Consider the following 25,260-nt stretch of genomic DNA (forward strand, 5'->3'; position numbering starts at 1 on the left):
CTGCGCCTGGTGGGTGAGGGGCGAAAGAGGGCAGTCATATAGTCTTTTTGCGTATTCATAAATAGTATCTTTGTTAGTAAGTGTTATCTTTTTTTGCTGTTTTTTGTTTGCTATTGGTTGGAATTATCGTAACATTGTTGGATATTGCCTTACATTATTGATAGGTCTAACCTCTGCACATTTAGAGTGTGCCTGATATTGTCGTGCGGGTTAATCATATTTTGCCTAAACAATAGTGAAATTTCAGATCTAATTTAGTAATGCTATCTCAAAATCTGCAACACTGTGAAAGATATAGGGGTTTTAATAAAACATTGAATATTAAACGTTGTAACTGATAACAACCCGGTCATCTCAGGGTACCCGCATCACCAGGGAACCTCTAAATGGCTAATAGTCCTAATGTGTCTGTTTATATTTTGGATTTGGGGTTTCTGTATGGTGGCCATTATACCAAGCTGCATTTTGGCTACACTAAGTTGGCGAACAAGCAGAGGCATTTCAAGGTGTGAGTGAAGTGAATGTAGTGCAAGGATATTTATTTATTTTAATTTTTATAATGCACCACATGCCTGCAGGCCTCAGGGCGGATACCCAGATGCGTGGTTAGGGTTGGGCCTAAGCCGGCAAGGCCCACCCAAAATCTATAAATGCCCACCCAGCAGCGCTGTGTGGGCTACATTAGCTTCAGGCCCCACTTGTTAGAAAATCCTGGCTACGCCTCTGAGGATGCCGTGGCGTGAGCTTATTTGGTGGGTCCGCTTCAAGCGTTAAGTCCTTTTTCAAGTCTAGAACGGTACTGTACTTACATAGATTTCTTTGGAATGTAATCATCCTCTTACTCTGTCTGCTGCAGAACTGTACGCTATCTTAGTCTCCTCTTAAAGTCCTAATCAACCTGTAGGACTTGATTCACAAAGGAATAACGTTGTGCGTAAAACGGGTTGCAGCTGTGCTTTGCAACATGGGCGCTTTGAAACAGTATTAAGTTCCTGTATAAGCGCCTAACAAGTGAATAGTAAATAAATAAACAAACAAACACCGGCATGATGAATCACCAAGAATGCCATGCGACCGCTACACAGTCTGAGAGTACTTCAAGTTGCATGCTCAGGTGCATGCGCAAATTCATCCTGGTTTGCAAAATAGGAGGAGCAAGTCCCGTTGTGCAAGTCACAACCAGCCAGCATGGACCGGTGCATAATGAGCATTGGCGTACGGTGCAACCCACTCCATGATGCACCATCATTGACTGCTGCCTGCCGTGCACAGCACTCTACTTCAGGTGTGTTGTGCATGACAGACGAAGGAGGACCTGTAGGCCTTCATTTGCATTGCTGTCCCAGATGGAGGTCTGCTGGGCTCCTGTCCTTGCTAGTAATAGGAAGAGTAAGCAAGAACATCTCAGAGGAGGCCATGGGGGTGTCCTTTGCATTGTTGTCTGAGATGGAGGTCTGCTGGGCACCCGTCCTTGCTAGTAATAGGAAGAGTAAGCAAGAACATCTCAGAGGAGGCCATGGGGGTGTCCTTTGCATTGTTGTCTGAGATGGTGGTCTGCTGGGCACCCGTCCTTGCTAGTAATAGGAAGAGTAAGCAAGAACATCTCAGAGGAGGCCATGGGGGTGTCCTTTGCATTGTTGTCTGAGATGGAGGTCTGCTGGGCTCCCGTCCTTGCTAGTAATAGGAAGAGTAAGCAAGAACATCTCAGAGGAGGCCATGAGGGTGTCCTTTGCATTGTTGTCTGAGATGGTGGTCTGCTGGGCTCCCGTCCTTGCTAGTAATAGGAAGAGTAAGCAAGAACATCTCAGAGGAGGCCATGGGGGTGTCCTTTGCATTGTTGTCTGAGATGGTGGTCTGCTGGGCTCCCGTCCTTGCTAGTAATAGGAAGAGTAAGCAAGAACATCTCAGAGGAGGCCATGGGGGTGTCCTTTGCAGTGTTGTCTGAGATGGAGGTCTGCTGGGCTCCCGTCCTTGCTAGTAATAGGAAGAGTAAGCAAGAACATCTCAGAGGAGGCCATGGGGGTGTCCTTTGCAGTGTTGTCTGAGATGGTGGTCTGCTGGGCTCCCGTCCTTGCTAGTAATAGGAAGAGTAAGCAAGAACATCTCAGAGGAGGCCATGGGGGTGTCCTTTGCATTGTTGTCTGAGATGGTGGTCTGATGGGCTCCCGTCCTTGCTAGTAATAGGAAGAGTAAGCAAGAACATCTCAGAGGAGGCCATGGGGGTGTCCTTTGCATTGTTGTCTGAGATGGTGGTCTGCTGGGCTCCCGTCCTTGCTAGTAATAGGAAGAGTAAGCAAGAACATCTCAGAGGAGGCCATGAGGGTGTCCTTTGCATTGTTGTCTGAGATGGTGGTCTGCTGGGCTCCTGTCCTTCCTAGTAATAGGAAGAGTAAGCAAGAACATCTCAGAGGAGGCCATGGGGGTGTCCTTTGCATTGTTGTCTGAGATGGGGGTCTGCTGGGCTCCGGTCCTTTCTGTCACTAGGGGCAGATAGGGAGCTCGGCTAAGAGGAGACCCTGAGGTTGTCTATTTAGACACTCTTCGCATGTCCTCCTATGGGCTGAGCCACGGCAGGAATTACGGATGGGAATGTCAATCAAAACCTCTCCCTGCTTCAGGTTGGTGAGGGGGCTGGTGATTATTCAGCAAAGCGAGAGACCAGGCATGGGACTAGAGGTGGGACACAGAAAGATAAGTGCAAAAATACATCTGTGCATGTGTGTTATGTGACAGTTTGTATGTGTGATTGGGTTTGAGTGTGTGTGAGTGTGTTTATGTGAGTGTATGTATATATGTTTGTATGCATGTGTGTTAATTAGTGGAGTGGGCAGGCACCAATAGAATATGTTTAACAATGGCAATTTTGCACATTGGGCTTTAACTGAAAAACATCGTGTTGCATGGCGATGCTGACTCTCTGAATAACAACGTTTTTCAAAGACAATGCCAGCAATGGTTGGCATAGCCCGAAAGAACACATTTTACAGTGGCAATACTGTCAATATATTGGGCAAAGCAAGCAAGTACATGTGCTCATACAATGGCAGTACTGGCATGCATAATATGGGAACATGCAGTATGAGCATGTGCTTTACAGTGGCAGTGCTGGGATATGTTGTGGGCTGTGACAAAATATCCTGCCTGACTACAGGTGTGTGGGAAGCGGTGACCATGGGTGCCAGGTGCTGCAAGCAGCTCTGTGATGCGGTGGTCGAGGGTGCTGTGGGAAGGATCCATTGGGGACCCACTCAACACCTCGACCATAGGGCAGATGCCAGCTAAATTATCTACAACAAGACACCTCGACCATAGGGCAGATGCCAGCTAAATTATCTACAACAAGACACCTCGACCATAGGGCAGATGCCAGCTAAATTATCTACAACAAGACATCTGCCCCTTAAAGAATGGGAGTATTGCTGGTAATAAGTGCTCTGCAGGCCCTGATTCTTTGCTCAACCACAGTGTGGTCAAATAGTGACCACACTGCATACCGTGGATCAAACAGACAAGTTGCATCCAGGCGGAGTCACCGCTGGAGTGTTGCTTGCCCCACCTGCTCACATGCGCGAGCCCCAGAGAGAATCCTTCTTTACAGATTGGCTTCTTATATCCTTGGTCTACACAACACAGGAGAACTGTGTTCCTCGAACAAACACACCTGAAGTTCAAGACTTCTTAAGACCTGGCCCAGCCTGCTCTGACAAAGGATATCACTCACATGTGCAGTCCTTCACGACAAGCCCAGCCCATGGGGTGAGGACAGGGGCATATATGAAGAAGTACAAATGGTGTATGCGAGTTTGGAGAAGGAAAAACTGCGGTTCCATGTGTTAATATCCCTGCAAAAATATCGTCATACAAGAATGGAGCATATTTTTGCTGTGATATTAACTGATTAAACCTCCGGGGGACAACCCTGCAACCCCCATATTATTTCAAAGGGAGAGGTGGACTCCCCCGCAGCCCCCGGCCCCATTTACCCCAAAAATCATCCCCACTAATAATATCGCCTATGGCCTTACCCCACGACCCCAGTATATGGCGATATTATTGGTGGGGATAATATTACCTGATACCAAAACTGCAAGTTTGGCGACTGTTGGAGATACAAGCAGCAGGTCTAGCAGAGGCGTATCAATCAGTCCCCAGCAACTAATCAACATGCTGACCATGGAGAGTAACATACTTCTCCCCTCGACTACACAACTCAAACTGAGCGAAGCACATTTATGAGGAGATGTCAGATTCAAAGGCTCACACACCGGCTGCAAAAGAAAGACACCAATAACTAAGCAATTCCTTCTAGTCACGTGCCTCCCACATGCCCTCTCCCTGACCCCTGACCCCATACCTTTCAGAGGAGACCTGGAAGACCTAAATCTCTGTGAGCAGTATCTCCAATTTAGATACATGAGTCCACAGAGCAGAGCATCTGTTCCCCAAACAGTTTGAGAAGAGAAAAAACTAAAATAGTCCACAAGGACCTGAGCAGGCAGCACGCAGATGGGCTCTAGGGGATTTCTGCTATTAGTGTTAACCTCTGGAAAAGAGAACTCCACACTTGAGGTGAAGACTTGAACAGCACCACAAACTTCTAGCGGTCCAGTAAGATGGTGTAGAACTAGTCCCCAATTGACAAGTTGCCCTGAAAAGCACTTTGAAAGGGTTCACAGTCCACATGTTATCTTGAAGGAGGTTGCAGGAGATGGATAGGTATAGCGTAAAACTCTTGGAGCTCCAGACGGCTTTGCAAATCCCTTCCCGCGGCCTAAAAATCCAGAGGGTGGTCATTCAAGTAGGCGAATCAACAGACACTCTGTATCCAACCCGCCGCTGTACATCTGTTCTGTGGTTACCTCGGAAAAGCGCTCCGTTATGCATCTGTACTTTTGTGTACCTCTGTAAAGCACTCCCTTATGTATCTGCTTTTTTGTATACCACTGTAAAGCACGCCGTTGCTTCTCGAAGCCAGGTCCGTGCTCAATAAATACCATAATAATAATAATAATAACACTGGGACCCAGCTTCAGGTGTTTCGGAAGACAAGAAGGTGCCACCACAATGTGTGTTCCAGTGGATTGTGTGCTTCTGGTTACGGGGTTGAGGTGAGAGCGGTACAGCAGCAAGAGTCATCCAGTAGACAACACTCGGAAGGCAGAATATTCCAATTACTAATGAGGGGCCCTCTAAAAGAGAGCAGATCTTCCAAAGGCAAAGCAAAAGCAAAGTTCAAATACCAAATCAGAGGGGAAGATCCCATCAGGTACGTAACAAGTCTAAGGTTTGGTCCGGTGGAGTGGAGTGTCGAGGTGATTAGAGAAAAGGTGAAGTAGTGGTCGGTGAGTGCAAGTGGCACTGCGTGTGAGTGTGTGTGCAAGGCAAAGTGAGTGTAAGTGTTAGAGTGAGTGTAGGGAGTGAGTAAAAAGTCCCTGTGGGAGCCAAAGGAGCATAACTGAGTAGAAGTTGTAGTGGAATAGTAGCAGTAGAGTAGAGGAGGGAGTATTAGTGGGCAGGAAGGAGTAATAGCGTGGAGGCGGAAGTAGTAAGATCGAAGGGTGGAAGCAGGTAGTAGAACAAGTGAAACACACCACAGGAGCAGAGGAAGAAGACATAAGAAGAAGGAGAAAAGGTGGGCCGTTGGAAGCAGGAGGCATGAGAACATCAGACCGAGAGAGGTCGAGGAATGCATGGTCATGATAGGAAGAACGCTGAGTTGTGGAGCAGGTCTGAAGCAGGTCTGAAGGGCACACCATATAATCCCTGTTAGTCAACAAACACCATTGCCAGGTTAGGCCAGCGTAGGAAGTCCTAGAGAGGGTTTAGACAGCTAACTCATTGGCATTTAGGTTGTACCTATTAGCAAAGTCAGAACTTAGACACTATGGAGAAACCAGCAGGGTTAGCAGAGGTGGGAGAGGTGCTGTTAGGCAAGAGAGAGAGAAGTCCCCAGCATGATAAAAAGGTCAATAGAAAACCTTGAACCGTCACTAAGAGTTGGGATGTTCTCTGAATGCGGAAGTGCCGCTCATCTAGAGAAGGGCATAGAGAAGAGAATGTCCCTTCTCTGACTCATTACTTTCCTATGTCTTACAATAAAAAGCACTTCTGGAAGTTATTTTTCTTTTCATTCTTTCCTTTTTAGTGTACAGCAAATAAAATAAAAATGATTCCGCAGAAAAAATCTGCTTCTTAAAAAGATCTTGATTATTTCTCCCAAGATCCCAATCAATCTGAGTGTCTTGGGGGTTCAGGACATCACCCTGAACCTCTAGTCAACTGGTTTCTGCGGAATTAGCTTAAGTCTAGACGCTTTCTTCAGGACTGTGGTCCAACCCTGTGGTTGGGGTCCCTTTAGTAGGAAATGTGCCATTATTCATTCAGCCAAAGCCCTCATTTCTCTTTTTAAGAGATCTGTTTATCTCTTCTTATTTATTTATCCTTTACTTTAACCCTGCACAGGGAGACACACAACATGGAACCATCACTGTATCTATAACCCTTTTTAGATTCTTATATGGTGCTCCTAATCCTCCATATTTGATTTCTTACCCTCAGTTGCAATCTTGTAGGTATCCTGGTGAAGACTATCATTTTGGTGTCTGCCTGCAATCAAACAACCCATAGGGGTAATGTCTTAACTATTTCTCATAACTCTACACACCATTCCATTCATCTATATATTTTATAATGTCACATTTGATTTTTTGTATTTTCAGTATTTGCATAGTCAAATCGCATCCTTCCCGCTTACTGGTTTTCTTTAGATGCTCACCAGTAGGTCTTTTTGTGCATCCATTTTGGAAAGCTTTCCTTGTTCCTCTTTTTTTCTCAAATGTATCCTCTTTTACAGACCTGCCAAACATAGGGTCCAATCAGTATCTATATGGCATAAGTTTGACACCAGTACTTTAGCTCAAAATGTGCCTGCCCATTCTTTCCCCTATATTACTGTGTGTATATCATATCTCTCATATTATAGTGGTTATGCTACATCGTTATCTTTTTTGCCTATTTAAAGGAGGAACGGGCATTGCAGCCAACATGCAGAGTCCCCCTTCTGTTTCTGCATGTGTCCGCCTCTTTTGCAAAGCAAAACGCTTACCATGATTTCTTGATCCATGATCCTTCAGGATTGTATAGCATTCCTGCTCCCATTTGTTGAAGCAGGGGCAGGTTTTTGAGTCCAGAAGCAGCTTCATTTCCCACCAGACGGAACCTTGCTCAGCGCACCAGATACTTTTTAGTAGTGCAAGATTGTTTGACAGAATATAGAACTTAATGGAAGGCAGGCCCAATTCGTAGCGAATCACCGCCATTGGGACTCCATTCGGGTGTAGCAGGACTTTCCTCCAGAATAAGCCCTCAATCACTTCCAAGTACATCGGTAGCGGAAGTTCCTGATTTTCCCCACCATAGTCCAAAGAGGGAACAACTTTTCATTTGTAGTATTGAAGCACAGGTGTTACGGGAAAAAGGCCAAATCTTCTATTAATTGCAGAGGCCTGCACAGCCAACATTCTAGCCTTACGGGTCAGATGGCTCTGTAATACGGGGCTGCGTGGCGAAACCCTAGAATTTGGTTCCTAGGTAGACAAAAGCTGGGACTTTCTCCAGAACCTCTTCCTTCAGACAACAGCAAAACATATTGTATTTTTGCTGTGGATATTTCCAAAAATGTCGCTGATGTCTGAGGTAAAGAGAGTGAACAAGAGCAGGGCCAAAGTACAGCCCTTCTTTAAGCCTCTGGTAGTCTCAAAGGCAGCTGACAATTTGCCCTGGGCGTTCAACTGGACCCTGATGGATGTGTCTGAATGCAGGGCCACAACCATATTCAAAAGTGCTTTTGGGCTGCCCCAAACCCGCAATTTAGACCAGAGGAGGTGCCTATCAACACTGCCGAATGCCATGGATAAGTCAATAAAAGCCGCATATACCCGTCTAGACCTCTTCATGACCACCCTTTTTAACAGACCCAACAGAAAGATGTTAGCATTTGTTCCCACCCCCTTGCGGAAGCCAGTCTGCAGAGGGCCCAGTCTACCAGAACCTTTGGCCTCAACAGATAATCCCTCAACAACAAAGATGCTAAATTCTTTGAGGTAATATCCAGCAAAGCAATAGACCTATAGTTGTTAGGAATCGCTCTAGGGCCCTTTTTATGAATCGGTACAATGATCGACTTTTTCCAGCTCTCCAGAAGCGATGCTCTTGCCAGAATACCCTCAAAGAGAATACTCAATAGGTGAGCCCATAGTTTTGGGTGGAGTTTGAGGACTGCATTAGAAAGGCCATCAGGGCCGGGAGCCCAGGAGTTTTTTACTACACAGAATAATGTGCTCATTTGCTTCCTCATTAAATTCCAAGTGCTGAGGCACTTCTGGTCAGGCCTCCCACCGTTGACATCAACAGAATCCTCCCTTTAGACTTCCGAGAAGTGAGTCACCCAATCTTGTTCACTTATGGGATTGATTAAATCATACGAAGTAGGAGATGCCACACCAGTGATTGCTCGCCAGAATGCTCCGATATCCCTGGACCCAATCAAGGATAGCATCCTGGTTGCATCATTCAGCACCATCTGATGCTTATAGAGGCACAGCGAGTGTCTGTAGACAACTTTCAGGGATCTGCTGTTCAGGAGGGAGAGGTTATTCCCAGTTCTGAGTGACCTCCGTAGTTCCTTTCTTTTTCTAGATTATCAATTGTACATTTTATTACGTTTTAACACAGTTTCCTCAGACAATATGCTGCAAAATGTCTTGGGACAAATGCCCAATCCTCCCTACATTAATTATTTATTATTTTATTTTTTGTTTGTTTATAAAGCGCCAAAATACCCGCGGGCATCGGGGCGTTGAGAAACATACACAAAGACATTCCATCAATGACAGGACAGAGTCAGAGCCGTGAGGAGAAAGGCGCGAGATACCCTGAGATTACCTATATAGATGACTTTTCAAGACTTTCTTAAAGGTTTTTTGATGTTCGTTCCCTCTGAGAGTGATCGGCATGAGATTCCATAATTCATTAGGGCCTTCTTGCTGTGCTTGTGAATTTGCACTAATTTGTGTAAAAGGTTACTGGCTCTGCACTAAAGATATTCACCTGCTGCCACACAGCTTGAATCATTCGCAATGTCAGTGCCCCTCAGGAGTCGCCCGACCCCCTGGCACCAAAAACTGCCTTCACTACTGCCATGTGCGTAAACATGTTATGGGCCGCACACAATAGCCGCTGGAGGATTTGCGTGCAAGGGGCGAGGTGCCAAACCCCTTTGGTCCTATGTTAGGTTTAAGATGTAAGATTTAATTCGAAACATTACATCTTTCACCTCGTGCAGTCCGCATCATGCCGCTAAGGCAGAATGATCAAAATAATTTATTTATTTATTTATTTTATTTTTTAATGTGCATATTAGCCAAACAGAATTTCGATTTTTTACTACACAGTACATCAAAAGAAGACTAAAACATTTCCTTGTTATAAAATTATACAATCACATAATCAACTCATTTTAAAACTTTAAGTAGTTTCACTACTTCAATTGACAGAAAAACTTTGTTAACAGCAATTATTCTTTCCCAGAAGTCATTAGGATCGGGCCATCTCCCTCTATCAAAGAACCTCTGCAATCTCCCCTGAATCAGATCCCTTATTACCGGACAGGATAGAATTAAGTGTTACATAGTTTGTTTAATGTTTTCATCATATTTCGGCATATGTCCGATGGATGCACGCACTTATCATGGATAGGCAGTATTTCTAACATCGGCAGGATATTCAATTTAAATCGAAGAAAGTTCATCCTTGCCGTAGGACCTGGAAACTGTCTCAGATAAGTGGGAAGGGTAGCTCTCGGTCTATCATATATAGAAAAGTTAGTAGACAATTTAGCTGCCCTTACCCCCTCAATAGTCCTAGACCAATCCCTTCTCTTAATAAATTCCTTCGATCTCAAAGGATTGGAATTCAGGGTATCGACATCCGTGTCTGCTGCTATAATGATCAACATAATCATTAGGCGTGTGTGGTGGCCGAGAGCCTGTGGCGCAGAATATGCTTCTTTGAGGAGCTTGGGGGATTGTTGGCGCTCAGCAGGGTTTGCAGGGGGAGTACCTAATTTTCTGTTACGCCACTGCCTCTTTAACCCCTTTCTATCTAGTCATCTATTTGTCTTTTTGTCTTTTTTCTTTATCTGTTCTTCTTTCCCTCTCAACCTTTTCCCTTTCTCCTGTCACCCCAGCGACTATGCTCTGATTCACCCAAGGTGGGACCACAATACGCCATTATCCAGACATGGCTGTGTGCTATAAGACAACCCAAGTGGAGATGTGTGACATATGTAAAACTCATAACATAACACAACCTAATCAGTGCTATGAGTGGGTGTGAGCGCCTCTGCGGGTGTGTTTGTATGTATGTGTCCTAAAATCTGGTATTGCAATAGGTAAACTACTTACATCTGTCCCATTTCACTTATTCCAGAGTTCCATGGCATCTCAAAGGAAGGTCCTCATCACAAGTTGAGTGGTGCAGTAAAAATGTGGTGGTAAAGCCATTACCGCTGCATTACCGCTCTGCCCAACTATGAGTTGGGTGGAAAGTTGGGGATTCACCTCCAGCTCTCAGCTACGGGTAGATCTGCAGACCTTCTGCCCATTTTCGGCGCTATAAGCGCCGCAGTAATTGCACCGATAATGCCCCGCAATATAGATGGGGACTTACCTCTCCACTGCAACTTGGGATCGAGGGCTAATCGCGCCAGAACAAGTTGCGGTAATGCTAATAGTATTGGGTGGTATCCTGGCAGATTTACCACCTGGGTACCTCCAGCTCGTGATGAGGCCCTTTTGAAGTCTGCAGCATTGTCCTCTGTTAGGGGATACTCAATACAACCTGCAGCACCAAAGATAGTGGTCCTGTGTCCTAGACGTATCTGATAGCTCATAGGATCCGTGACATTAAAAAAAAATAGCAATTTACCTGCAGCCTGTCATCCAGGATTTCACGCAACTTCTCCGTAACCTGATACAGACAGAGCTCAGAAATCATACAGTCACATGTTCTTTGCACTTTTGTGTACAAAAACGCAGGGATGCTGTTCCTTATTCTGTCAACATCAGGGAAGCAGTTGCAGCAATAGGTGTATGCAGGTGCATTTCGCAAGTTGCTAAAAGCATGGATACACAAAAACGTAATTGTGGCTGTGCAAAGGGCCGGTCTTTGTGTCAGGCAGCTCAGGCGGCTGCCTGACGTCAGGGAGCCTCTAGGGGGCGCTCGCCTGACTCTCAAATCAGTACAAAGTCACTGGGCCAGGTCGCAAGCACCAGCCAAAGCCAGCCTAGGAATACGAATGTAAGTTAACAACACATTAAAATGAGGCATCATTAGGCAGCCTAAAACTGCCCAATGATGCATCATTTTAATGTATTTTTAACTTACTTTCGTATTTCACACTGCAGCGGGTGGCAGCCTTGTCCTTCAGGCAGGGCAGCAATTGGCAGGCCAGCTTGCAACATTTGTTGCTTTATTGCCTTCCCGGGTGGCGCTGGAGCCAGCTAGGCCCATGGGCGCCCGTGCCCTCCTCCAGGCCATGCGCATGAACACAGAGAAGTGCACTGCTACTCTGACACTGTGATACAGATTGGGATCGAGGGCAGCTGCCTTCTGGCGTTGGCGACGGCGTTGCAACCGTGCGCGCAGATGAGTGTTGGGGGGGCAGGGAGGCAAACAGGCTGACGTACTTCCTGGCATCCGGCTTCTCGGAGGTCATTAAGTTGAGTTGAACAGTGGCAGGCCCTCTGGAACTCATCGTTGCTTCAAGATACTGAGCACAAAGATCAATCACATATTCCCGCACACAGGTGGACAGTGGATCTAAGAGTTTCCTGATCTCAATGCTAGCCCGCTTCTCTTTCCTCCTTCCTTTCAACGTATAGCGTTCTAAAGCGACGGCGGGTGGCTTTTAGCGCTATACACAAAACACAAACAAAATGGAAGATAAATAAAGTACTGAGCTTGGCATTCTGTCCGGTGACCATTGTCCAGGGGTCTAATTGTAGTTAATTGGTTATTTGTAACATGCTTAATACCCTGATTGCTCTGCGTCGTCTTGCTTCCACGGCGAGCATGTGCGTGTTGCCCTGAGCTATCCGAGACCAGTGTGATGCAGCCTTTGTAGCTGCCTCCTGCCGGCACCTTCCGTGGAACACCAGCGAGTTGGGCTTTAAACCAGGCTGGAAATCATGTCTCGTTGGCCTGCTTTGGCATGCCAGTTCTAGAGGGCACTTTTGGCAAGCATGTCGAATTCCTAAACAGACGAGCTCGGCCCTTGAGCAGCGGCATCACGACCGTATCACTTCAAACATCATCTGCTTTTAATGCTACCGTTGGAGAAAAGGAAACGAAATTACAAGGCATTGCAAGGCACAGGGCGATGCCATTAAAATGGCCACTGCGAGAAACAGAAGGCTGCCACCTAGACAGCATCAAATTATGAGCTGGGCTTTTTTGCCTCAAATTACGAGCTGGGCTTTTTGCCTCAAATTATGAGCTGGGCTTTTTTGCCTCAAATTATGAGCTGGGCTTTTTTGCCTCAAATTACGAGCTGGGCTTTTTTGCCTCAAATTATGAGCTGGGCTTTTTTCAAGTGTCAGCAGTAGGGCACAATGCCATGCTGTCATCGTCAATTGTGGCTATCGCAGTGAAAGGAAGCAGTGCTGGCATGGTGACTGCCCAGCTCCACAGAGGGTTCAGCGTGCCATGAAGCGTAGGGAGGTTTTCCAATGGACGCTGCGCACACACAACTATTATCTGCAGTGTGCTGCTGGCACAGCCTCCAGACAGCGGGCAGTAATATGTTAAGGGGTACCTTCAATTTAGGGTGACCAGATTTCCAAAAAACGAAAAACCGGGACGATCAATAACATAAAAGAGGGACTGCCCCATCGCAGCCCACCAATTACCACCCATCCCCCAACACGCCTCCACAACCACCACCTAATCATATTTCCAGCACTTCTCCTTTCTATAAAGTGTATCTAATCTAATTTGTGCAGTTTTGTCTGTGAAACTTGGCATGTTGATTCAAAACAAGCGTTTGCTCTCATTGATCATACATGGCTTGCTGTACAACTATATCCAAGCCAGTCTCTGTGGCACAGTCAGTAAGTGTTGTGACTTGTACCTGAACGGTTGGGGGTTCTTCAAATTCTGCAACTGTTGTGAAAAAGAATTACAATTTTAAATACGTAACCACCTAACCATGCAAACCCCAGACGGAGTAAAACTCCAGGGACCCCGGGACGGAGGGTGATTTCCGGGGAAAACAGGGACGCCTGATCACCCTACTTCAATTGTATATCTAAAATGACTAAACTTCAATCAGGGTACTGACATTAAAGGAAACAACATCATACAGCATTTCCCTTTAACAGAGCACGTGTGCCAATTTACACACATGTTGCATTAATTTAAGGTCCCACCCCACAGCTATTTATTAGTATTCCCTTCCCCCAGCCCACCCAACTGCACTGGAACCTTTTAATCTATATGACAAAACATAAGTTTCCAGTTCATCAGTGACATGTGATAAACCAGACTTGTCGGATGGGATTTGTCAGGAGGGAAAGGTAGAAAGCATTGATGCAGACACCCGTGCATTTTCTTTCCGGACTGTTTCCTCTCCGGCCCACTTTCTCTTTCCATCTCCGTAACTCCTATTTATTTTCCTGTAAATTCCCTTCTTTTATCCATCCCCGCTTTACTATAATAATCGCCTCCTCCGCGGGCTATTTGCACTAGTGCATTGTGTAATATCACATACATTTCAATGCTGATGGTGGAGAGGCATTATGCAGTCCTGAAGAATAAGCTATTTTGTATATGTCAATGTCATATTACATATATGATATGATATTTATAACGCGCTTAAATACCCAGAGGTTTCTAAGCGCAGACCCAGGGATCAAACCAGTGTGTTTCCTGTGTTGCTTTGCTTCCAAGGCGAGCACTTTGCCTCTGAACTACCCTCCTGAGACATAGGCTGTCATTGGTTGTCATTTTTAGAGGTGGGAGGGCGCCAACATTGCTTCCCGCCTGCGGTGCAATCTGGTGTAAGACTGGCCCTGGCTGTGCAGACAAGCAACATTAAAAGACTGTAAGAACAGCAGCAGCCGGGTAGTCGGCTGCACGCCCGCTGTCCAGGGTGCTGAATTAGCGATTCGAGTGCAGATGCTCATGAAAGCTCTCTAGAAATCTCATGTTACAAGAGGAATAGCCACTGTGTACATGCATTTATTCTCTCGTTGATGAATGCGCTTGCAGCTCTTGACTGAGTCTGGTGCTACAGGCATTCACACGTCTCTAGATGCTTGTTGCGTAAGGTATGTGGATGTCTGTATTTGCCCCATCCGTAGTACTGGAGGCCATGCGTGTAAACCACCCACACCCGCACACAAACGTATACACACCCACTCACGCATGCACAAACACACTAGAACACACACACACAACCTAACTAATATGAGCTACGAGATGCATAACACCAGATATATGTTAAAGTGTATGCAATGTTCCCTTGTCTTTCAGATCTGGTCAAGGTGCAGAACTTCCGCTGTGATGGCCGCGCGTGCAACCCCCCGGTGGGGAACCTTGCCATGGGCCGAGCCCCTGCCACTCTGACCACATGCGGAAAGAACAGCACGGAGCTGTATTGCTTCTATCCGGACCAGCATTTACTGCAAACCGGGCAGCCAGCCTGCGGGCAGCCTCGCTGCACCAAATGCAATGCCAAGCAGCCGGACAATTCCCACCTGGCCGCTGACATGACCGATGACGTCTTTGTGAACCCCCTCTCCTGGTGGCAGTCTGCGCAGGGGGTCCACAGAGAAGAGATCAGGCTGGACTTGGAAAGCGAATTTTATCTGACTCACGTCATCGTGGTGTTCAAGTCGCCGCGGCCTGCAGCTATGGTGCTGGAGAGGTCCCAGGACCATGGACAGACTTGGAGGCCCTACAAGTACTTTGCTCTGAACTGTACGGCCACTTTTGGGGTACAGGATGACCTTGCACATGAAGGGGCGATCTGTACGTCCAGGTACTCGGATGCATGGCCGTGCACACGGGGAGAGGTAAGTGGAGGCCAATCTATAAGTCATGGCTGCTTGGAAAGTAACTTAAAATGAGATATATATGTTTTTTAATTTTGCATTTGGGGTTCATGGAAGTGGAGTAACCAGCAGCATTGGTACAAGGTTTGCATCCATCTGTGCAACACTCTCCCATATAGTCTATAATAGCGTGATAGTGTGACAGTGCCATAGAGCGGGTCCTCGCCTTAGCTGTTGTGCTTCTGTCTGAAGCCACAGAAATCCCAGGTCTAGCATTTCTTGATTTGAGCATCTATTCAAAAATGGATGGCAGGGAACTTACACCAAACACTGTATTGCAGTACCTGTACTAATGATGATTATTATTATTGTATTTATTGAGTGCGGACCTAGCTTCAGGAAACACTGGAGCACTCTATAATCATAGGGGGTGAAGGAAGCAGTGAAACAAGGGAGCGTGGAGCTAACAACAGGCGAGGGGGCAATTTGGCAGCAAGGGATCGATGAGCAACCAGGAGAGGAAAGATTGGGGAGCAGATCACCTAGTCACAGGTAAGATGATTTGTCTCGGCAGGATAGCTAAGCGGCAACATGCTCGCCTTGGAAGCAAGATGACACGGAGCAACACAGGTTTCGATCCCCGGGTCCGCGCTTAGAAACCTCTGGGTATTAAGTGCGTTATAAATAATCTATCATATCATATCATGAGGAGTAGAGGGTGTGTGGACCTAGGTGTTAAAACGGAACGATTCCTTGAAGAGGGAAGGTCTTGAGCTCAGATGGGTCGGAGTCCATCACCAGAATGCAACAGGAAGAGGGGATTGATCACACTTGCCTGAGCTTCACAAACACACTTCAGTTGATAAATGAGCAAGAACCCCTAAGGAAATTATTGACACCCCAAAAAGAGAGCAGAGCCAATCTGGAAATTGTCTTGTAGGTGATTCTCATCAATGAACTCAACAATGATCTCATCATAACTTGGCAGCTGGGAAACTGCTCAATAGTCTGTTGTGCATGGTGGATCCGCTGATGGATATATAAGGGATGAATGCACTTCTGTTTGTTTTACTTTTTTTTAATAGGGGATGGCCAGTAAGGAGTTGATAGGTAGACATAGGACTTTTGATGGTTTAAGGGACTTAGGTTTAGTTACCCTACGTTTCCCAGGGTCATCCAGATGTGGACCCCTTGCTCACTGTGCTCAGGGAGGCACAGCTCCACCTCACTGATGAGGCCCAAGAAGGCTGAAACACGTGGCTGGGGTTGCTGTTGGTACTCTTGTTCAAAATAGAATTGCCATAGCATTCCGGTGCTGGACTGCTCATGTGAGTGGGAGAAAGACTGATATAATCAAATGGTCATTTCCCATCTTTGAAAGGTACAGTGTGCTAAAGTGTGGCTCCAGACTCTCGAGTGGGTACCTTCCCAAAGAACAGGTCATTTAGCCGTGTTCGCTCTCTCAAAGGGGCACCTATGACTATTTTTTGATAGTTAGCAGAAGTATAACCACTTGATACTTATAAATGTAGTAGTCAAAATGATGTAAATAGTTTGTCTTAAAAGGCTGTGTATGAACGTAAAAACCTTAAATCTGGCACCGGTTTGCATAAAAGGCCCTCTGCATTGAAATAATATAGTGATTCAGTGCGCGTGCCTCCGATTCAAGAAAAGTATCCTTGGGCGCATGAACCAAGGAGCACTTGGTAAACAATTAGCGTGGTGCGTGGTGACTGCGATCAAAAGCATGAAAAGCGCTGTGTAACTAAAAGTTAATTTATGAGCTTGAGAAACGTGGTGTGATTTTGGAGGTATTCCAAAGGCACAAGAGCACGGTGGAACATCTAAACTAAGTAAGCACGAGTGTGCGCAATGCGGCTCAGCGCACATCTCCACAAGCGCGGGCAGCGCGGTGAGAGAAAGACTTGTGAAATTGAAGTGGCGCTAGAGCGCAGTGAATGAAGAAAAAACAAAAGGACTTAATTAGTAAAGAACACTAAGAAGGAAACCTTTAAGAAAAGACTTAAAAGATTGCCTTCATCCAAGGCTTAAGAAACTAAGTAATTTACTGAGAACTAACAAAACCTTTATAATGCAGCCTTCCAGCAGTAAAGGGGGGCATTCAGGTAAAGCCCAGTGAATAGAAAGAAAATAGATAAAAGTCATAAGAAATGGTCTCTGCATGACCTAATAGAGTGTGTTTGTGTTGTTTTAGACTCTTTCAAAAGGAAAACACAGCAGAGTGACATGAACCCAAGATCAGACAGAGAGAGAGTTCTGACAGAGCAGAGCTGAGATCTGACATTTTGTTTTGTTGCCCCATTCCCCTTTCCCTTGAAGGTGTCAAGTCTGCATCTGATTTAAATCTGCAGACAAGGCCATTCCGAAGGGGTTAGTGGGGTAGTCATCAATCCCTGCAGGCAGGGCCGGTCTTAGAGGCAACAGCGCGCTGGGTGATTCGGCGCCCCCAGCCTCCCCGCTCCCCCCTGGTCAACAGGAGCACCACATTTGTTGTATCCCTCTCTGCTCCGGTGCATCGCAGGGGTTTAATCACTGGAATAGGACACTCATGCATGCTAATGCATGAGTGCCCGATTCCAATGAAAACCTCCTCACTCCCGTGTCCGAGCGGGGAGGTAATCATCATGTGAATGGGGTGCACCCTATTTCTATTAAATACGCCCGCCGCTGCATGTGCATTTAATAACAAAGGAGCACCTGCTGCACCTTCTCTCACTACACCAGCTCGGGGGATCCCTTAAAAGACTCCCCCGACCTTGCGTGGTGGAGGGCTAATGGCGTACTTTTGTTATTAAATGTGCCCCTGGAGGCGGGGCACATTTAATAACAATAGAGGGCTGACAAGCATCAGCACCCCCTATTGTTGTTAAATGCGCCCCACCGCCGCTGGCACATTTAATGCCAAAGGGCGCCTGCCGCGCCTTCTCCCACTGCGCTAGCTTAGGGAGCCCTTAAAAGACTCCCCCGATCTGGCGTGGTGGGTGCTAATGGCACCCTCGGGGGGCATGGTGCCCTGGGCGGTCACCCAGCCCACCCTCTGCTAAGGACAGCTATGCCTGCAGAATAGGTACGCTGGGACCTCATAATGAAGCCCAAAGAATGCATCAAACATTTCACTCCTCGTGTTGGAAGAGGAACATATTTTGTAGCATAATAATATGTATGGGCACTTTTATTCATTAATTGTAATTGTAATACTTGTGAAAGCTGGTAGACGTTGAATGGCCTTCTTGCTCACTCAATTTGTCAGTATCACACATGGGCCGGCAATGGGTATGTCAATGTGTGGCAGCTATGGAGGTGAGGTGGTCCAAACAAAACAGGTGACACAGGAGTACATTAACAGTGTTGTCATTATGTGGTTGGAATAAATATCTGTAGGTGCTCACTGTTTGCTCATTAACTAAAATGGATGATCTCTGCTTAGAGCAATAAACAAATGCCAGGATGTGTTAAACTAACTTGCACTAGTGTCTCCTGTCCAAATGGGTATTAGTTGCCATCCTCTGGATCTCTAAGCTACTATGTAGTCCAAGGGAAATAGTGCCCAGCATGCCACGTTGCTTCCATATCACAATCCCAACTCTATAGTGCCCAGCACATCCATTAACCACAATCCCTATCATTGGGATATAACTCCCAGCCCACCATTTGCAATCCATTCAGGATAATAGTGCCTCGCAGGGCCTCATTACAAGGGTTCCATGTAATAATATCGCCACAAAAATCTCGCCATGCAAAAATATTGCTGAAAAATGGCTGTTTTTTGTGGCGACATTATTGCATGGAACATGAGGGGGACACCCCCGCAACCCCCGAATTTTTTTTTTTTGCCCATGTCCCCATATATATGGTCACCCATATAATATCGCCGCAACCTTTTCCCGGCGATATTATTTACGGCGACCATATATATGGGGATAATATTACCTGATACCATTACAAGTTGGGCGGTGCAGGTAAAATGCACTGGTAATAAGCATACCGTTGCATCACAACTATAAGTTAGGCGGAAAGTTGGAGAATTCACCTCCAGCTATGCGCTGGAGGTAAATCTGCCACCTTTCCGCCAAATTTCGGAGGAATTACTACCGGTGGCATTACTGCCGCAGTAATTCAACCGAAATCACCCACAGAGTTCTATGGACTCCGATTAAATGGGGACAAACACTGTCACCTCCAATTGTAATCCGGCGGTGATACCGCCGGACCAAGCGGCAGTAACGGTAATTTCATTTGGTGGTTTCTCAGGGGATTTACTGCTGAGATACCACCAAGCCTCTAATGAGGTCCACAGTTCCCAAACTGCTCACCTCTAAGGATTATTGTGCCCTTCTCATTTTGAAGCGATATAGTGCCTCTATCACTTCTAAGGGACATAGGCCCCAGCTCTCACCTCTCATGTCCCAGGGCCCATTGCTCATTCTTCAGGCTTGCAGTTATACAAAACCCAGCACACTTTTAGAGTCAAAGATATTCAATCCCTCTGCCTGGGTCACCATCGTTGGACCAGATTCTTGATTGAAGCTCTGTCTTAAGAGACCGAGGTCTCTTAGGTTCCTGATGCTGCTCCAGAACCCTTGGCTGTTCTTCCTTCAGCTACACTGGCCTTTCAGTTCTGCTGAGCCCCTCATTACTCTTAGGATCCTCAGTTGCCCCAAGCCCCTCAGCAGTCCCTGACCCCTCAGTGGGATTTGGGCCTATAGCTATTCCTGGCCACTTTGCTGGATCTCACCCCTCACTTCTCTCTTTTCAAGAATGTGATAAAAAGCAACAAGTAATAAGAGTGGATCCAACAAATGATGATATAACAGTTCATGCCAATTGACCCAAATATTGATAATAGCAAATCTTAAAAGCTAAGTAAACATATAAGATTTGATGCAATGCAACAGATTTTAGAGATACAAAATAGCAAGAAATACCATAACCTAGAAGAATAATAGACATACACACAAAGGGGGGCGGCAAGAACAGTATACTGTAATGAAGTAGTATACATTATGAATTAGGAACAGCATTACATAAAAAGCTAAGGAACACCTTCCACTTTAATTCATGCTTATATGCAAGAATAGGGCTGGAGGGATTACATCTCTCCAGTCTATGAACATTGCATATGGAATTCCACCAAATGTTATGATTAATGTTATCAAGGTTTTTCCAATTGGCCAAAATAGTTTGAATTGCACCTAGGAAAAAGAGGTCAAACAAATGACAGGCAATACTCTCTAAAGTGCCTTGTAAAAGAGCACTGCCTAGTAGATGAAATTTAAAACAGAAGTCATGTTGTATCTTGATGATTAGTTACACTGGATTTCCCACGTTTTTCCAATATATCTTCACAAATTCACAGTCTACAAACATGTTTAAACGATCAAAAAATAGGTAGGGTGCCGCTCTGCGAGATAGAACACGGCCAATTGACCTGTTCTTTGGGAAGGTACCATGGGTGTAATTTTATGGGCGTACGGGGGTGTTTGTCACCCACCCAACTTTCATGGCACAACATTTTGTCCCCATTCATTTGGCTGGGGCACTTTTTCATCAGATGTCGTATCCCCCCCAACATTTTCAGCAAAGTTACTCCAATGGAAGGTACCCACCCGAGAGTCCGCAGCCACATTTGAGCTCACTATGCCTTTCACAGAGGAGAAATACCCATTTGCACATCATTCTTTGTCCCTCCCACATGGGTAGTCCAACACCGAAATGCTACGGCAATTCTCTTCTGTACAAGAGTACCAACAGCAACCCCAGACATGTGTTTCGGCCTATTCGGGCCTCATCAGTGAGGTGGAGCTCTGCCTCTCTGAGCACAGTGAGCAAGGGCGCCATATCTGGATGACCATAGGAAACATAGGGTGACCAGCTCTAAGTCCCTTAAAAAATTAAAAAATAGCTGGGGCGCTCGTCTGTCAGAACGAACACGGCCAATTGACCTGTTCTTTGTGAAGGTATCCACTCTAGAGTCCGCAGCCACATTTTAGCTTACTATGCCTTTCACAGAGGAAAAATATCCTTTTGCATAACAGTCCTTGAGTCCTGGTCCCACCCACATCGACAGTCCAGCACCAAAATGCTATGGCAATTCTCCTCTGCACAAGAGTACCAACAGCAACCCCATACACGTGTTTAGGACTAGTCACACCTCATCAGTGAGGTGGAGGTGTGCCTCTCTGAGCACGGTGAGCCAGGAGTCCATGTCTCGATGACCCTAGGAAATGTATGGTGACCAACCCAAAGTCCTTTAAACAATCAAAAAATAGGTAGGACACCCCTCTGCGAGAATGAACAAGGACATTTGACCTGTTGTTTGGGAAGGTACACACTCTGGTTTGGAGTAAGCTGGCTGATGAAGTAGCCAGGGAAACTCCTTTCCAAACTTCGTGGCAGCCTTTGTCTTCATTGTTTAGGTTACATGCAAGTTGTGACCCCCCCACACAGACTCCGAAGATGTTTCGGCAGATAAGACCTTATAAAACATGGAAGCACTCAAATGAAGATTTTGCATTTGCTGTAAACGGTCTTTATGAGCAGCAGAAGAGTTACATAATAAAACCTCAATGTTTTCCATGAGTGCACTAATAATTATAGCATATTGGCGCAAATTGGAAACTGGAGTAGAGAACTTTGCAGCAAATTGATCAAAAGACAACGGCACTCCCTGAAAAAGAAACTGATTCAATTACTTAATCCCCTTAGAGAACTATGGCCTCCAAAAGACAGACTCGCCATTCATTTGTGCGAAGGGGTTGAACCAGAGAAATCGGGAAATGAACTGTAATGAGTTTACAATAGTAGAGTGCAAATAGGCTCTGAGATGACGAGTAAATAAGATAACAGTTGTGCATTTGATAAATCTATTCTTCCCTTTAATAGCAAACGAGTGATGACTTTCAACTCTCTCTATGCTTCCCGCTCTTCCAGAGGCTCTGTGCCTTCGTCTTCAACACTTAGCTTCACTCCAGCATCACTTTCTCCTCCTAGATGGCATAATAGAGTTCCTTTTATAATGCCCGGGCCACATACTGGCTCCTTGATTGACTGGGACCGTCAGGTGTTTCTTGAGAAAACTCTCTGGGAAGGTAGTCTTTAACATGTCTGGTTGCCATTTTGAATCCACACCATGAGCTGTCTGTGTTTGCTTGACTGGCTGTCTGTTTGTCTCCTCTTCTGGTTTCCTATTCTGTTTCAGAAAGGATAGGGCAGGATTTTGGATCTAGTGTCTGGTTTCTTCCCTTTTCCCTGTGATCTTTGAATTGGGTTTCCCTGTTGGCTTGAGGGGCAGTGCATAGGCTGATGTCTGCAAGCCTGCCAGCTAAATGGGCAGCGGATGCTTTTCTCCTCATTGGCTTCCTATTTAGTGAAGGTGAGGAACTGTTATTGAATGAGGGGATTGCGGGGATATGGCTCCCACTGTGTCTTTCTGGCTGTTAGGGTGTCTTGATTCCTGCCACCAGGGAACAGGGAAAGTGGTGCTGTTTAATCCAATGGTTTTGGCCCCTGCAGTTTGAGGGAGTTGCATGGACTTGGTTCGGTCTGGGGCCATCTTAATTGGGTCTTAGGATGACTTGACTCTTGCCCCTGGGTGAAAGGAATGGTGGTCCCTTTGAATTTCCCACAGGTGTGCAGTTTTCCTACCTTCCTACCTTTCACAACCCAAAGGTTCTTACAACGGAGCGGAGAAGGAGTGATATGGGATGAGGTCTGGACATCGACTCCATCGTTCCTTCAAAAATGAGGTTTCTAATGAAGCAGATATCTGCCCATTTTACACTAGGTTGAGACTGCCAACTCATTGCACACTGAACGCTCAAAAGCCGATTGCGACAGACCTGAGTTGAATCTTTGTTGATTAAATGGATGAATGGCTTGATAAATGTTACCCCTTTCAGACCTTCAAAACAGGTTTCCTGTTCTGATGGACCATGTAATTTTAGCTGTAAGCCTGCAATAGATTCCCTGAGAATGTTCTGCGCCAGGCTGCGTCAAACGACTGAGGACTTCTGTGACATCACAGTCTCTGAGGCTGTACACCAATAGTTTTTGACACATACATAAATTTAAATTAATCATACACGAATTTGGTGATCAGTTTATACAGAGGTTTGTAAACGTTTTTATTTGAAATACCCCCACTGAGCAAAAATGTAGTTGGTGGCCTTCGCAATGCCAGAACTGCTTATACTTGTGCTACTTTTATGTCCCATCCCCTTTCCTCCATACTCTTGAGTGGTCCCCAGGGACCGGTGACGGGCCTAGCATGTTGCTAGGCAGCATTATAGAATCTTCCGTTGCACGTGCATGCTACTGCGTGCCTTATGGTACCTCCCCCATGCACCCCGCCCAACCGGCAGTCCCGTTCTCCACGTCGGACGGGTACGGAGCGTTGAGCGGCAGCTATGCTTAGTTGTGCACTTACATTTAAATTGACTTCCATTGCTTATGCCCAACGGCTTTCGATGGTGCACATGGTGCCCACAGAGTTTTTCCTCCGTGGACCAGCACACCCTTTGTCTTTTTTGTTTGGGGAAGTCTCACGTTTGGCATACTTGCTGCTTATGTGCTTAATTTTCCCTCCGTTCACTACTGCAGAGGTGCAAGCATTGGAAGACCTGATTGAAGCGGACCACATTTTCATTGCATTGAGGAAAAAGGTAAGTGAACAGTCACTACTTATAAGGGCCTCACTCGGCAAAGGAGTAGATCGAGTGAGCCTCTCCCTCCCGCAATCACGGGGCATACCGTGCTCGGGCCTGAAGTCCCAAGAGGGGCTCTTGAAACACCATGCACCGCACCGGAAGTGCTACAGTCTGGGAGGGGGATTCCCCTTGTAAAACGCAAGTGAGTGCACCACCGCATGCACAGCCAAGCAAGGTCGCCGTCAGGAGGACTATCAAGCCGAACAGGGAATCCTCCCCTAGACTACCCCATAAAAAAGTGCATGGTCGGTTGGTGTGATGTAGGCATGGTATCAAAAGTCGACACAGACACGAGTGATACAGTGGGGAAACCTTTATTGAACTGGTAGGGATGGAAAAATACCTAACTGGTCCTAACTCTAAGGTGAGAGTAGTCACGACCATAAAGAAAATAAAAGGAAGTTCATTGAAAACAAAGTGTCTGTCTGTGTCAAACCTATGCTTGGCCTCACCTCTCAAGAATGACAATGTGCACGGGTTTGGATAAACTCAAATAGTATTCAAAGTGAAACAGGATGGCACTGGAGCTTTTCCAGGGCTCCCATCCCCAAGTTCAAGACTCTCGGGTTCAGCACAGTGCAGCAGAGTTCTCAAAGTCCCAGAACACAATTCACAATATCTTCTTATAAGGTAGGTGGGTCTCTCCAGGCTCTATTTGCCCTTCAAAGCCCCTTCGGCTCACACTACTTCAATGGGCCTCTCAGGCTTCTCTCGCCCAAGCTTAGACCCTCTTGGTTTTACAAAGTTCAGTTCCGAATTAAAGCATTCAAATCTTAAAACTTAAAGTTCTACTTTTCAAAGTACAAATCCTTTTAGGTTCCCTTCCCCATAATTCACAAAGCTCTCTCAACTTAGGTTTATAATTCTCACTTTCTGTGGGGTCTCCCTGGCTCGTTGCACAGTTTTCAGACCGCACAGTACGCCCACTAAAGGTCGTCAAACCCGGGACCCGGGATTTAGCTTCAGCCCCGTCTGGACAGATTCAATTATTTCATTTTGTTCCAGCTTTCAATGTGGCACATTTATTTGTTGTCATCCTACAACTCTCCTGTGTATTCATTCCACTCTGTGTACATCACAGTTTCAGTCTAATTATTTCTCTCCTTTATCTTCCTTTTTCATGTATCTCACTCGTAACAGTTTTTTCAGGGATTTACTTGTCTTTCGCTTTTCGCGCAGCTCCCCTTTTCATGATATCTATTTTTCTCACACTTTGGAGCTTCGTACAGTTCCCCTGCTGTTTAAATGATTTCCTTAATTCTTGCAGAGGCTTTTGAGATTGTATATCAGACACGCGTCCTCTCCATAACTTAGTATCATTCAATTGTTGTCATTTCACAGTGTTCAGTTTAACTAGTGTGTCTCTCTCCATACATGATTTAGATGGATACTTTGTATTCGCTCGCGCTGTTCACACACCA

General features: G+C 46.0%; 1 protein-coding gene across 2 annotated transcripts in view; it reads left to right on the top strand.

Moving 5' to 3' along the window:
- Positions 1–25,260, top strand: part of LOC138566297 (netrin-4-like) — a 429,115-nt gene that overhangs the window by 97,495 nt on the left and 306,360 nt on the right. For both annotated transcript variants that reach the window (XM_069643402.1, XM_069643401.1), the window contains exon 2: positions 14,593–15,134. In XM_069643402.1, the coding sequence (XP_069499503.1) occupies positions 14,593–15,134 (542 nt within the window). The remainder of the gene's footprint in view (positions 1–14,592; positions 15,135–25,260) is intronic.

This window comes from Ambystoma mexicanum, chromosome 2p (genome assembly GCF_040938575.1).
Source record: "Ambystoma mexicanum isolate Mex_15411 chromosome 2p, UKY_AmexF1_1, whole genome shotgun sequence".
NCBI lineage: Eukaryota > Metazoa > Chordata > Amphibia > Caudata > Ambystomatidae > Ambystoma > Ambystoma mexicanum.